Source organism: Leucoraja erinacea, chromosome 1 (assembly GCF_028641065.1).
Source record: "Leucoraja erinacea ecotype New England chromosome 1, Leri_hhj_1, whole genome shotgun sequence".
In the NCBI taxonomy this organism is placed as follows: domain Eukaryota; kingdom Metazoa; phylum Chordata; class Chondrichthyes; order Rajiformes; family Rajidae; genus Leucoraja; species Leucoraja erinaceus.
The window spans coordinates 66,813,093-66,827,507 of record NC_073377.1 but is presented as its reverse complement, the minus strand read 5'-3'; the positions used below and the strand labels follow the sequence as shown (position 1 = coordinate 66,827,507).

At 40.0% G+C, this 14,415-nt stretch overlaps 1 protein-coding gene across 9 annotated transcripts in view; it reads right to left on the bottom strand.

Moving 5' to 3' along the window:
• The window catches only part of fryl (furry homolog, like), a 299,072-nt gene that overhangs the window by 53,350 nt on the left and 231,307 nt on the right, over window positions 1-14,415 (bottom strand). For all 9 annotated transcript variants that reach the window (XM_055636452.1, XM_055636425.1, XM_055636427.1 and 6 more), the window contains 6 exons: window positions 12,219-12,316; window positions 10,503-10,673; window positions 9,536-9,676; window positions 6,351-6,554; window positions 3,442-3,603; window positions 1,758-1,832 (listed from right to left, as the gene is read on the bottom strand). In XM_055636452.1, the coding sequence (XP_055492427.1) occupies window positions 1,758-1,832; window positions 3,442-3,603; window positions 6,351-6,554; window positions 9,536-9,676; window positions 10,503-10,673; window positions 12,219-12,316 (851 nt within the window). The remainder of the gene's footprint in view (window positions 1-1,757; window positions 1,833-3,441; window positions 3,604-6,350; window positions 6,555-9,535; window positions 9,677-10,502; window positions 10,674-12,218; window positions 12,317-14,415) is intronic.

Genomic DNA, 14,415 nt, shown 5'->3' with positions numbered 1-14,415 from the left:
GATGTGACCAGTTCAAAAATTCTGTGAAGATATCCAGGGAACTACACAAACATTATACTGCAAGCTTCAATGGTGTTTTTTTTTAATATCTAATCTTCATGAATGTAATTTCAATGTAACGATGAAAGGATTGTTTTCTTAATATGCAGAATGAATAAACATAAGCTAAAATATAATTCAAGGACAATCATTGGGATGAAGCACCATACTTTGATATAAAGCATGTTTTCTTTGACTCAAGGAGAATGACTGATTGAGAATGCCAGGATTACAGAATGAGTAAATGGATTGCTACTAAGAAGAATTTGGTCGTGGTCACCCTTCACACAAAATTAAATATGAGGAACAAAACTCTCCAAAATTTCCACAATTAATTTCTGCCGCACTACTTTCAAATTTATTCATAACTATATTAGGAAGTTATGTTTTCAGTGCAGCTGCCAGTTTTCAGCAGAGCAGTAAATTGAGGACCAAGCAATAATCTGAATGGAAGAGTGGTAGGCAGTCTGGAGCCATTATTTCCTCCCTTTTTAAAAAAATAGATGGCATTGCTTCTTGACTAACCCCGTTCAGTTGTACAAGAAGGATGGCAAGAAAAAAGTAGACCAAAAGTATAATGTAATCAAGATACGTCATATATTTAAGACATATGGAAGAGGAATAACTTTGCTTTGACTGCAGGACTCTGATTCAATGGAGAAAATTGAGAATTGGAATATTGGTAATTGACTTTCAATATAAATGGTTTCTGGCAAGTCTGTGTTTACTCTCCGAAACGAATTAGCCCTAAGTGGTTTGCTCATCTGTCACAGGATCAAGATTATTAATGGGCCTCGACCCACAGAAAGGTCAAACCTGGGAAAGATGGCAAATTTTCCTCTTCAAACGTTATGTTTTTAACTGCTGTGCTGGGATACATAAAAGGGAAGATGCCTGCATAATGAACGTCAACACTTATGAACCTTGTATAAATTTGGGAAAATTAGAAATTCCTTAATTATGTTATGGTTTGTTTCAACTTCCAGAAGGCACATTGTAAAAGTTTCACATTAAGCAATTTGAATTTAACTGATAAATACAACATTTTCCACAACAGTAGAGTTGCTGCCTTATAGCGCCGGAGACCCAGGTTCGATCCTGACTATGGTGCTGGCTGTATGGTGTTTGTACGTTCTCCCCGTGACCTGCATGGGTTTTCGCCGGGAAGCTCCAGTTTCCTCCCACACTCCAAAGACGTGCAGGTTTGTGGGCTAATTGGCTTGGTATAAATGTAATTTGTCCCAAGTGTGTGGGGAAAACTGTTCGGACTTGGTGGGCTGAAGGGCCTGTATCTCTAAACTATAAACAAAACTGAAAATGAAAACACCGGCTTAACTTGCTGATTTATTTAAAATGTCACCGCTTTTCATAGTTTTGCTGCTCCTCCATCTCATTATTTGGGAATTTATAACAAACAGTACTCCTTTTCTGTTTCTCCACATGTATATTGCTCTATTATGTAATTGTATCATATATTGCTCTATATTATGCTGTAAAACACTTGATCTAATTTTATGAGCTTATCCCGGATTCAATGGGCAGTCTACTTTTACCATGCTTTCTCGTTATGTCTTGAATAAAATACTTTTTGGCTCATCATGAAAACAGAAAATACAACGTTTCAATGACTAATACAAAAAAATGAAACCATTTATTAGAATGGATGTATAAGATTGTAAACTAGAAAAAATCATTTGGTTAAAAAAGGTTTAACCTACCGAGGGGTTTTTTGGGAGACCAACTTCTTGGCCACAAAGTGAGAGGACATTCATTAATTTCTCTCTTGTTCTTCTCTAAAATAAGACACACAAATGTTTCAAGAAATCACAAAGGTTAAAAAGATTCATGATGTTGTAAAAATACCATAACTAAATTAAAGTACACCATTTAAAAAAAAGGAGAAATTATAAACAATGAAATGCAAATGCTGGTTAATACACAAAAGGACACAAAGTGCTGGAGTAACTCAGCAGGCCAGGCAGCATCTCTGGAGAACGTGGATTAGTGATGTATCAAGTCCGGACCCTTCTTCAAGACTCTTCTTCAGACTGGTACCAGTTTTTAATGGGTTGGACTGTTCTTAGCTTTAGCCAGTAATTCTGTAAGAACTGACAAACCTGTACTCATATTTTTGATTTCTATGCCCATGTGCTTAAATGCTGAAGTTGGAGGTTAGCTAGATGTCAGATGCCAATGTGTCTGTATTCCAGTAGTGATGTCCAGGAACAATGAAGAGAGGTGCTGAACACAAGGTATATCAGGTCCCGCTCAGCATTATGCCAGGGATAAGTGCAAGCCCATTCATCTGGATGAGGTTGCTGACCTTGGAATTACAGGAATGACATCAAGAACATGGTGTCATGGTATCACGACAACAACCTCAGCCTAATGTCAGCAATGGAAAAGACCGAAGGAAGTGAAGGGGTGGAACACAATCAATGGGCTGCTATAGAGATAGTCAAAAGTTTCAAGTTCCTACACATCCATACTGGCCACGGGCCAGTGGACGACGTCGTCAACAGCTGTGGCCGTTGGACTGGAGGGCGGCAGCTTCGACCACCCCGGGCCACGGTGTTTGAACCGGCCCGTTCGCGGAGCTCGGTGAGCCGCGGGACTGATTTACCATCGCCCGGTGGGGTATTGCCTCAGCGCAGAGGGAGAAGAGGAGGGAAGAGACAGCAGCCCTAAGATATTTGCCTCCATCACAGTGAGGTGGTGCTTGGTGGACTCACTGTGGTGGATGTTAATTTGTGTTTACTGTCTGTTCTGTTGTCTATTATTGTATTATTGTATGTATGAGTGCAGGCACGAAATTTCATTCAGACTGAAAGGTCTGAATGACAATAAAGGAAATTCAATTCAATCACCAGGAACTTAAACTGGTCCCTTTACACAAATGCATTGATCAAGAAAGTATTTACTAAAATAAGATTAAGTATATAAGATTATGAAAGGCATAGAAAGGGCAGATAATCAAAATCTTTAACTCCTGGTCGGAACATGAAAAACCAGAGGGCATAGGTTTGAAGGGGAATCGAGGGGTAAGTTTTCTTTAAAAAAAGAGCGTGGTTGATATCTGAAATATATAATTGCTGCTAGAGGATGTGGGGGAATCAGATACAATTACTATATGTAGGAAGTGCTTAGACAGACACTTGAACACTTTGAAGGATACGGTCCTAGTGTGGTCAAATGGGATTAGTGTCTTTAGCACACGCCTGCTTGCTACTGGCAAGGTTGAGCTTGGAGATGTGTTTGGATACTTCTCCACTCAGTCTGCCGGATGGAATTACTGTTCAGTCATCATTCAGAAAACGCAATGGTCATATCCCTATTAATAACGCACTGGCCTTCTGAAGAAATGATTTATCAAGACCAAACTTTGAGTGGATTCCACTGTACCTGGGATAGTTGGGGCCTTTTCCAACTGACCGGCACTAAGGCATTTGAGTTGGATCCTGATGATGTGGAAGAGGTACTTCGAGTGACAGCAATGACTTTTGGCTTTCCGTTTCTGCATGCAGCACTGTGTTGATCGCCATATTTCTGTCCTATGATTGGTGTCTATTGAAATCAAAATGGTGTAAAAGGTAAGACCAGCACAATACACTTGCAATAAAAACAGAAATTGCAATAAATGCTCAGCAGATTATGCAGCATCTGCGGAAAAAGAAGCAGTCGACTTTTCGGGATGACAACCTATCATAGAACTGAGAATGTCTCAAGATGCTGAAGTGTGGGGAGCAATGAGACAGGTGAAAAAAAACAATGACAATATCTGTATTTGTATGGATGTAAAAAAAGACTGAAATGGTGCAACCAGTTGTAATGCTGTCTGAAATAGATAGAATACGTTTATTGTCATTGCACAAACATCTGTGCAACGAATAGAGTGGCGAAGGCTTGTTAATCACATAATCTCACTGCAGACGCAGACATAAGATGAATAGAAATAGAGGGAGAGAAGGTTAATTAAACAATGCTGAGTGTCTTTGCACTGCAGAGGGAATGGTCCTTCCTCAATACTGAAAAGGGAGGGAGGAAACCAGGCATCATATTGAAGGAAAGCAACATTACAAAGGACAATACTAAGAGGAGGCAGAGAGAAGGAAAAGTCTCCACAAGCCTCATTTGACATTCCAGTTTGAAGTAGGAGGAAAAGGGTGAGGGCAGGTGCAGGAGTTTAAGAGCTCTGTCAACTGGGATCAAGGGGAAAGACACAAAATGCTGGAGTAACTCAGCAGGTGAGGCAGCATCTCTGGAAAGAGGGAATGGGTGACGTTTCGGGTCGAGACCCTTCTTCAGACTGATGTCAGGGGAGGAGGCGGGACACAGATCGAATGTAATTGGAGACAGTTAGACTAGTGGGAGAACTGGGTAGGGGGAGGGGATAGAGATGGAAAGCAAGGGCTATCTGAAGTTAGAGAAATCAATGTTCATACCGTTGGGGTGTAAACTGCCCAAGCGAAATATGAGGAGCTGTTCCTCCAATTTGCACTGGGCCTTATTCTGACAATGGAGGAGACCCAGGACAGAAAGGTCAGATTGGGAATGTGAGGGGAAGTGCTGAACCACCGGGAGATCAGGTAGTTTAAGACGGACTGAGCGGAGGTGTTCAGCGAAACGATCGCCGAGCCTGCACTTGGTCTCGTCGATGTAGAGAAGTTGTCACCTGGAACAGTGGATACAGTAGATGAGGTTGGAGGAGGTGCAAGTGAATTTCGGCCTGACCTGGAAAGACTGCTTGGGTCCTTGAATAGGGTCGAGGGGGGAGGAAAAGGGACAGGTGTTGCATCTCCTGAGGTTGCAGGGCAAAGTACCTGGGGAGGGGGTGGTTTGGGTGGGAAGGGACAAGTTGACCAAGGAGTTTCGGAGGGAACGGTCTCTGCGGAAAGCAAAAGAGGTGGAGATGGGAAGATGTGGCCAGTAGTGGGATCCTGTTGGAGGTGGCGAAAACGTTGGGAGGGTTATATGCTGTATGCGACGTCTGATGGGTTAGAAGGTGCAAGGCCAGAGCTGCGGGATATCGAGGAGACCCTAGTGAGAATCTCATTTATAATGGAAGAGGGGAACCCCCGTTTCCAAAAGAATGAGGACATCTCCGATACACTGGTATGAAACACTTCATTATGGGCGCAGATGTGGCGTAGACGGAGGAATTGGGAGTAAGGGATAGAGTCTTTACAAAAAGCGGGATGAGAAGTAGTATAGTCAAGATAGCTTTGGGAGTCAGTAGGTTTGTAGTAGGTGTCAGTCAATAGTCTGTTTCCTGTGATGGAGACGGGGAGATCTAGAAACGGTAGGGAGATGTCGGAGATCAAGAGGAAATTAGTTAAAGAAAAGTGAAGCACCTCAGAAACATTGGTGGAAAAGGTCACCAGGATAGATCAGATGGAGACTGAGAAACTGGGAGAATGGAATCTTAAAGGAAGTAGGTGAGAAGAGGGATGCAGGAAGGAATAGCAGATGCTGGTTTAAATTGAAGATAGATTCAAAAAGTTGGAGTAACTCAGCGGGACAGGCAACAACTCTGGAGAGAAGGAATGGGTGACTTTTCTGGTCGAGACCCTTCTTCAGACATATCAGAGGAAAGGGAAACGAGAAATACAGACAACGTTATAGGGAGATAAAAAAAATGAATGAAAGATATGCAAATAGTAACAATGATAAAGGAAACAGGCCATTGTCAGCTGCTGTCTGTGAGAAGAGGCGTAATTTAGATAACTATGGAAATCTGAAGGGCTTGTAATGGATCTGGTTGCTAACAGTTCCTGAGGTGAAGATTGCAAAAGGGAAGAGGAGAGTCAATTGGCCAATGTGAAAGTGAATTAGGTCAACAATGGCAGCTGGGCAAAAGATGGTGGTGGTGGAGGAAGTGAGTGGAATGGAAACTGATTTGACTTCTATTCAGAGGAGGTGAAGGGCCTTGGGGCCACTTTGATGCTGCACAGAGGTGCAGAAACATTAGGCGCCCGCCCATGATGATGTTTAGAGTACAAAACTGGATATTGTGATGGAGGGTGACATACAAATCATAGATATATGTGGGAAGAGACACTGCTGAACATTCTCTGGTTGACAGAATAACATACATTCACATTTTCACAGAATGCCTTGTAAATATCTCCATTAAACGAAATGCAGGGGAAATATTTTAATTTAGATACAAACGAGTGTGTTGCGATTACTATACAGTTCAAAACAAAAATAACAAAAATATCATAGGAAAATTATGAATTCAGGTCAACATGCAATGATCAGGGAGTTCAATATCAATTTATCAGCAATAAATATAACGTTTAACTACACACCTCAGTGATGTCAAAGTGAAAATCGAGAGTTTTTCCAGGCAGTTCCTTTGAAGCATTGTTCCAAATTTTTGTAAAGGAAATTTCAGGAGATGAGGACGAATCAATGGCATAATTTGTTCTATGTGCCTCATCTGGCACAACAAGACTGGCTGAACGAGACACGACCAATTTCAGAATGTTAAGTGCTTCTTTCCAGTGTGGACTCTAAATAAAATAAAATAAATCAATGATTCTACATATAGACAGAGAAAGCTTTGCATCAGCTGCAAATAGGCCAAGATAAAATTACGCTGAATCTGACGCATAAGACTGACACGGGATTGTAAAATCATCAGATTGCAAAGAATTCTGCCGAACCCATTTTTGAGAGCGACCATCCTTGAAAGAAAGCATTGATCCCATTCCTTACCTTCTGTTTTCTTAATAGTTTTTAGTTTAGAGATACAGCGCGGAAACAAGCCCTTCGGCCTACGCCGACCAGCGATCCCCGCACATTAACACCATCCTACACCCACTAGGGACAATATTGACATTTACCAAGCCAATTAACCTACAAACCTGTACGTCTTTGGAATGTGGGAGGAAACCGAAGAACTCGGAGAAAACCCACGCAGGTCACGGAGAGAACTTACAAATTCCGTGCAGCTAGCACGCGTAGACGGGATTGAACCCAGGTCTCCGGCGCTGCATTCGCTGTAAGGACGAAACTCTACCGCTGTGTCACTGTGACCGTAATCTCCGTGTGTTATTCATTACCCATAATGTCAGACACCTTTACAAAACCAGCTGATGAAGTCATACAAACCCCGTCCCCACACATTAAACAAGAGCAACCTCTTGCCTCATTTTGGGACAATAGGAGGCTTTCTGTGAACCATACCCTGCATTCCAAATTGGAACCTTGAATGCACATAAAAATATAATTTTAATATTCCTGTTAGAGTAACAATCAGCCAAAGAAACATATCTACCCCATGATCAATAGCTAAAAATTGTTTGATTTGCTCCGTGGTTTTTAAATGTTTTATATTTAATTCTAAGCCGAATGAGCTGAACAAAAGCATGCACATATCAAATGGCATAATTACTGCAAATACAAATTACTACATGAAATACCACATGGAAGGCTCTATTTCTTTCACCAGTAAAAATGTTGGAAAGTTTTAGGCCCCAAGCTGAATAACAGCTTTGAGCGTCCAGTTTCGCTATTATTTTTCATGTAACATTGTTCATAAAGTTTCTTTCTGTCATTATTGAAAATTGAGAATTTTTGTCTGTTCTTTCAACTGCCATGACCCCATGTAATTTATTCCTTTTGGGCAAATGTGCACACACAATTGACAGCTGAAATGCCATCAAAATCCTTTCAGGGTTAAATGACTATGATGATGGAAGACAGATGGAGTGGTCATTCACATTCAGTGGTCACTGCTCTAATAGACTGGTCCAGATATCAGTATTATAATTTAAGTGCCCCGCTATCGTGATTACTATCTTAGACATCCACCTTCTCTAATTATTGACAGATTCTTTGAACAATATTTTACATATAATTATAGTTATAACTATTTATATTGCAGTGCCAAGATTAACAAAAGCAGAAACAGTAATGTGCATTTTATAATGCTTTCATTTCTCCTGCTGCTGGCCTCAAGCTCACTACATTCAAAAAGTCAAATCTTTGAAAGCAAATCAAAGCAAAAAGCAAAATCCCCTTTATGGTACACATTGTGATGTAAGTTTGTGTTTTGTACTGTTTACTCCACTGTCTGATTTGCAGTCACCCTGAGGCAACAAAAAAAGCACTATATATAAAGGCTGTTTCTCTCAATTCATGTCTCAGACATTTTAATCACAGGTTAGAAATAGTTGTCCATGTGAAGGAGGTTTCCTTGAAATATAAATAAACCTGTGATATAATCTTTGAGATTTAAGTTTTAACGAAAGGCTAAATTAACTTGTGAATTAACTTGCCTCAACTATAAATCACACAATGTCCAATAAGAAATTAAACATTTTCAGTTGCTTTCTAAATATAATTTCAACAGTAAACAAAAAAAAATCTAGAAATGGCTACCTTGTCAAACCGTTATTTACTGAAGAATGAACAAGGAACTGCAGTTGCTGGTTTACAAAAAAAACTCAAAGTGCTAGAGTAACTCAGCAGGTCAGGCAGCATCTCCGGAGAACATGGATAGGTGACATTTCAGTTTGGGAGCCACCATAATCAATCCGATGAACATTGAATTCTCCAATTTTAGGTAACAATAGACAATAGACAAAAGGTGCAGGAGTAGGCCATTCGGCCCTTCGAGCCAGCACCGCCATTCATTGTGATCATGGCTGATCATCCACTCCGTTCCTAATGCATTTCGTTGTCTCTGTACTGTACACTGACAATGACAATTAAAATTGAATCTGAATCTGAATCTACCTTCTCCCCATATCCCCTGAGCTACGCGAGGATGCTGTTCATAGACTCCAGTTGAGCCTTCAACACGATAGTCCCCACCAGACTGGCCGGGAAGCTAATGTAATTGGGGCTCAACAACTCCCTGTGCCTGGGTCCTGGACTTTCTCACTGCCAGGCCCCAGGTAGTCAAGATGGGAGGGAATACATCGAAGTCCTTCACCCTGAGCACAGGATCGCCCCAGGGTTGCGTCCTCAGCCCCCTATTGTACTCCCTGTACACACATGACTGTGTGGCTAGGTTCAGCTCCAACTCATTAATTAAGTTTGCTGATGACACTGTGGTGGTGGGCCTGATCTCAGACAACGATGAGAAGGCCTACCGGGAGGAGGTGGCTGGTCTAGCACTCTGGTGCCAGGATAACAGCCTCCTCTTGAACATCAAAAAAACGAAGGAGCTGATCATGGACTTTAGGAGGGCACATCATCCGAGGACGTACACTCCATTGAGGATAAATGGGGATCTTGTGGATAGGGTGAACTGTTTTAAATATCTGGGAGTCCACATCTCTGAGGATAGATCAAAATATCCATTCTCATATGCGTCAGTAGTTACAAACTCTTATATTCCTACCTATTATAAGGTAAAAGCTAGGGATTGTAATTTATAATTAAAAAACATCACAACATTATTTCGTTACAACATTATTTAATGCGGTGCTGGCTCGAAGGGCCGAATGGCCTAACCCTGCACCTATTGTCTATTAGGACTCACCTGCACATATTTCCCAATGATCTTCACGATCTCCAAATTAAACTGTTTTACTGGTGTTCCAGACAGATCAATATGACTCAGAAGGCTATATATAATTTGTAGTAATGACTGCTGCATACTCGTTAGGCCCTTTTCCAATAACTGAAGAAGGAAATCATACATAGAGATGTAATGCCTTTGCAATCAATTTTCATTTTTATGTACTAAAAGTAATCATAGTAATATTTTACAAACTCCATTTTAATTGACTGCTATCAACACTAAATGCAAGAAGAGCAGACATCATAAGCATCAGTTCTGTACATGGTAAATTAAGATTTAGTAAACTCTACTTTCATGTATTTGATTATACAACAACTGCAGTGCCAGAAGTTTTGTTGATAAGTTGGAGCAAAGCAAATTCCCAACGTATGCTATAGGCATAGCCACTGGATTCACTGTATCTTCCATCTAGTGGCAGGAGTGAGAATTGCAGTGCAACCATTATCATTGAATGGCTATGCCAAAGCTGGGAGTGCAAGACAAACAATACTTTTGATATATCACCGTATCCTTTGATTTACAACAATAAGGAAGTAGAAAGCTTAGGAGAATGCATGAAAAAAACACTACTATCCCCATTAAAATAGATGTAGGTATTGGTATTCACTCTTTGTGATAACATTGTATAGATTAAGAAGTTATGATCTGAAGAAATTTGATCAATACTAATTGAAATCAGCAGCAAAAAATGAAATTGTACTTGATGGTAAATGGAAGAAGTAATGGATAAGTGGTAGAGGTCAGAACTCTGGGAATACATACATTTTTTGAAAGAGAGCTACAGGATAAATAGCCAATTTTATTAATCAAACAGTAAAGTTGTCCAGGTCAACACCAGTTAACAAGAAATTTAAATACACAAATATTATTTATTTTTATATTACTCTCTACAAACTAACACTTCAAATAACTTTCAGAAACTTACCTCAGCTAAGTAGGTGACCAAGTTAAAAGTGATATCTGAGAATGCATCATGGAGGTATCTGCAAACCACGTTAATCCAATTTGCACTGTCTCGTGAATAACTGTGTGCACTATACAGGCTCATCATGTGAGCCAGGTTGGAAAGCGTGGCTGTTTTTTCTTCTGCACAAACCTGAGAACGAGGTAATAAATTATTCAAAAATAAACATGTACAAAACTTTTGCTTAGACACTTTAAAAACTGAATGCAGTGCGACAATGTCCACAATTTCAGCTTAACTTGAGCAGAAAAAACAGAAAAATACTTTTCAAACATTCTTGTAACATTGTTCTGAGCTATCAAATTAGTACCCCAAGTTTGTAAGAAGAAAACACACATGAAAATAAAATAAGCTAGTTTTAGATTTAGTTGTCATTCTCAAACTATACATGCCATTTTCTTATAACTGTCCTTTAGCTATCCCACGTATGACACTTTGAAGCCAGTTTTCTAACGCACTGATATTTTCACAACATGAACAACAGGAAGAGGGGTAGGAGAGCCAATTCTTCCTTCAATAAGTTCATGGTTGATCTGGTCTTAATTTCATAACCGCTTTCCTATTCTCTCCTCAGACTCCTGGACTTCTTTTGTGCCAACTTTGCCTTTAATATATTATTAAGTTACTTGACACCTCCAGTTCTTTCAAAAGAATTCCAAAGATTCACAACCCTCATCTTTTCTAAACTGGCCAAATTATTCTGAAACTATGGCCCCCAGTTCTCGATCCACCCACAAAAAGAAACATTCCCTTCCCATCTACCCTGTCAATCTCCCTCAAAATCTTGTTAGTTACAATAAAATCACCTTCTTTTACACAAACCTACTGTATCTATCAAAACCTTTATCTCAGGAATCAACCCCACTGAATCTTATCTGTGCTGTCTCTAGTGCAAGCATATCTTCCTTTAACATGGAGATCCAAACTCTAGCATTCCAGGAGTGATCTTACCCTGCAAAATTACCTCTATAATTATACTTGATACCCATTGCAATAAAGACCAACATTCTATTAGCCTTCTCAATTACTTATGGCACTGGCATGCTAACCTTTTCTGTTTCATGTATTTGTACCCTCAGATCCCTTTGTAGACTCATACCATTTAAATAATAGTTTTTTCATTCTTCCTTATAAAATGGAAAACCTACCATTTTCCCACATTATACTTTGTCTGTCCATGTCTTGCCCACTTATTTAACCTAGCCATAACCCTTCATAACTTATTTTTTTCCTTAAAAGGGTCTAACAAACTTATTTATGTACCATCATCAAATCTGGCTCTTGTATATCAGTCACTTCATTCAATGAGACAATGTATCCAGATTCCTGATTTGAAACTCACCCAATAATCTTTTGAGTAAAATTTATGTTTGTGCATGTCGGATTGATTGCAATCATCGACACAGGGTGGACCACTTGAAGGTTGCAATCTTCCATCACCTGCATAAGTGGGGGATGACAGACAGCCCTGCTTGCGACTGCAGACATCCAGACCAGATCATCCCACACATTGTGAATGATTACTCACAGAGGCTTTTCCCTGGTGGCATCAAAGCCATCCACCAATTAACTGATGCTGCCCTGGCCTGGCTGTCTACCCTTGATCTACAGCTTTAGGCTGTGCACGCCATTCAAGAAGAAAATTATTTATGCATTTGTTCATATTTCGGTTCATACCTTTGCTATTCTGTCAGCGGTCTCTTTGCAGAATTGCGTAGGGTTATCAAAATGTTGAATTAAATGAGGTAGCAGGCATAGAATATTTAATGGGAACCCTGAAAATAAATCAAAATTAGGTCAAATCCAGATTATGACAGTTAATATGATAAACAGGAATAAATAAGTAAATGACCCATGAACTTGATTCCAAATAAGTTGGGTGTATTGAGAATAAAGGAAGTGAGGTTGCAGCTTTATAAAACTTTGGTTAGCCCACGTGTGGAATGCAGTTCTGGTTCGTTCCAATTACAGGAAGCATGAGGAGAAGTTGGAGAAGGTGCGGTGGTGGTTCACACTGAGCCTGGGGCGATTCATTGGTGCTAGAGCACCAGCAGAGGCTCCTAGCGCAGTTACATAACAGCACAAGACAGTCAAAAGATCCTGGCACAGCAGCATGTCAATAATGTATAACCGGATATACCAGATGCTGATTCCATAAACAATCTTCTCACTGAGAATGCATTACGAGTGTCAGGTGAGGAACTTAAATGATATACAAAGGAAAAATGAACAATTCAAGCCTGATATGTGTGCAATAAAGGAATTAATAAAGACCTGAGCTAATTTGTCCATGGTCTGAAAGGTATTACATTCCAATCTATTGCCTAGCTTATCACCTAAGATTACCAACACACATGTGATGTACTCAAGGGTCAACTGTAAACTCTAATTGGCACAGGCACCACTTTTATTTTTGCTCTTTCGTTAGAAAAGTTTCATGTTATCAGAAATGTTTATACAAAATAATGTATACACTAAAGTGTTGGTTACAAAAATAAGACTTATAAGCAAATTAAAGCTGCAGCTTTTAAAAAAAGAACAGTACATCACTCTCACACGTTAACTCTGGTTAAAAACTTGTCATAACCTCAGGCAGCTTTATTTACGACAGGCCTGCAGATTTTCAAAGTAAAAAAGGTGTAATAAAATTGCGAATTGCAGCCTGACCTCTTATTTAAAATGAAATAAATAGGACAAAGCAGCTTGCTTGACAGGCACCCCATCCACTCACTCCAGCACTATTATACAGTATCAGTGGTTTAACCATCCATAGGATGCACTGTAGCAACTCACCAAACTCCTTAGACAGCACCTTCCAAACCCATGACCTCCTACTCAATTAGAACAGGGTAGCTAAAGCATGGGATCATTACCTACATGGAAGTTGCCCTCCAAGTCACACACCATCCTGACATGAAAATATATTGCTGCCCCCTCACTGTCACTAGGTCAAAATCTTGGAACTCCCTTCCTTGTGGGTGCACCCGCACCTCAAAGATTGCAATGGTTCAAGACGGTAGCTCACTACCATCTTCTCAAGTACAACCATGAAGGGCAATTAAATACTGACTCAGTCATCAAAGCCCATACCCCTCTTTAGTCAGTGGGTGGTAAATGTATGGAATTAATTGACACAGAAAGCTGTGGAGGCAGTCAATTGATATTTTTAAGGCGGTGATTGATAAATTCTTGATTAGTACGGGTGTCAGGAGTTATGGGGAGAAGACAAGAGAGTGGGGTTGAGAGGAAAAAATAGGTCAGCCATGATTGAATGGTGGAGTAGACTTGATAGGCCGAATGGCTTAATTTTGCTCCTATAGCTTATGTACATGAATTGGTTTTTTTAAACCTGCAAATGCAAGTTAAAACAAAAAGACACAACACATTTTCCATCATGGCTTACATGGTTATTTCAGATTTGCAGCACATTCTCAGAATTTGCTGTTTTACTTCAATCAGATGTATATTCCAATGATCCAGCATGGGAGTTTATTTTGTTTATTGTCCTAATTACTGGTCTGAAATGAAGGCACTCAACAAATGATGGATGAGTTGACAATTATTCTCACCAGCAAGTCTTCCAATTTTTCTGGGCAACATAATTCAATTAACTATTGTATAAGGTCATAAAGGATAGGAGTAGCATTAGGACAGGGTGGTAAAGAAGGCATATGGTATGCTTGCCTTCATTGCTAGCAGCATTTAATATAAGAACCAGGAAGTCATGATGCAGCACTATAGGACATGGGTTGGGCCACATTTGGAGTACTGCATGCAGTTCTAGTCGCCACATTACAGGAAAGATGTGGAGAGGGTGAAGAGAGGGTTTACCAGAATGCTGCCTGGATTAGTGGATTTTAACTACAGGAAGAGG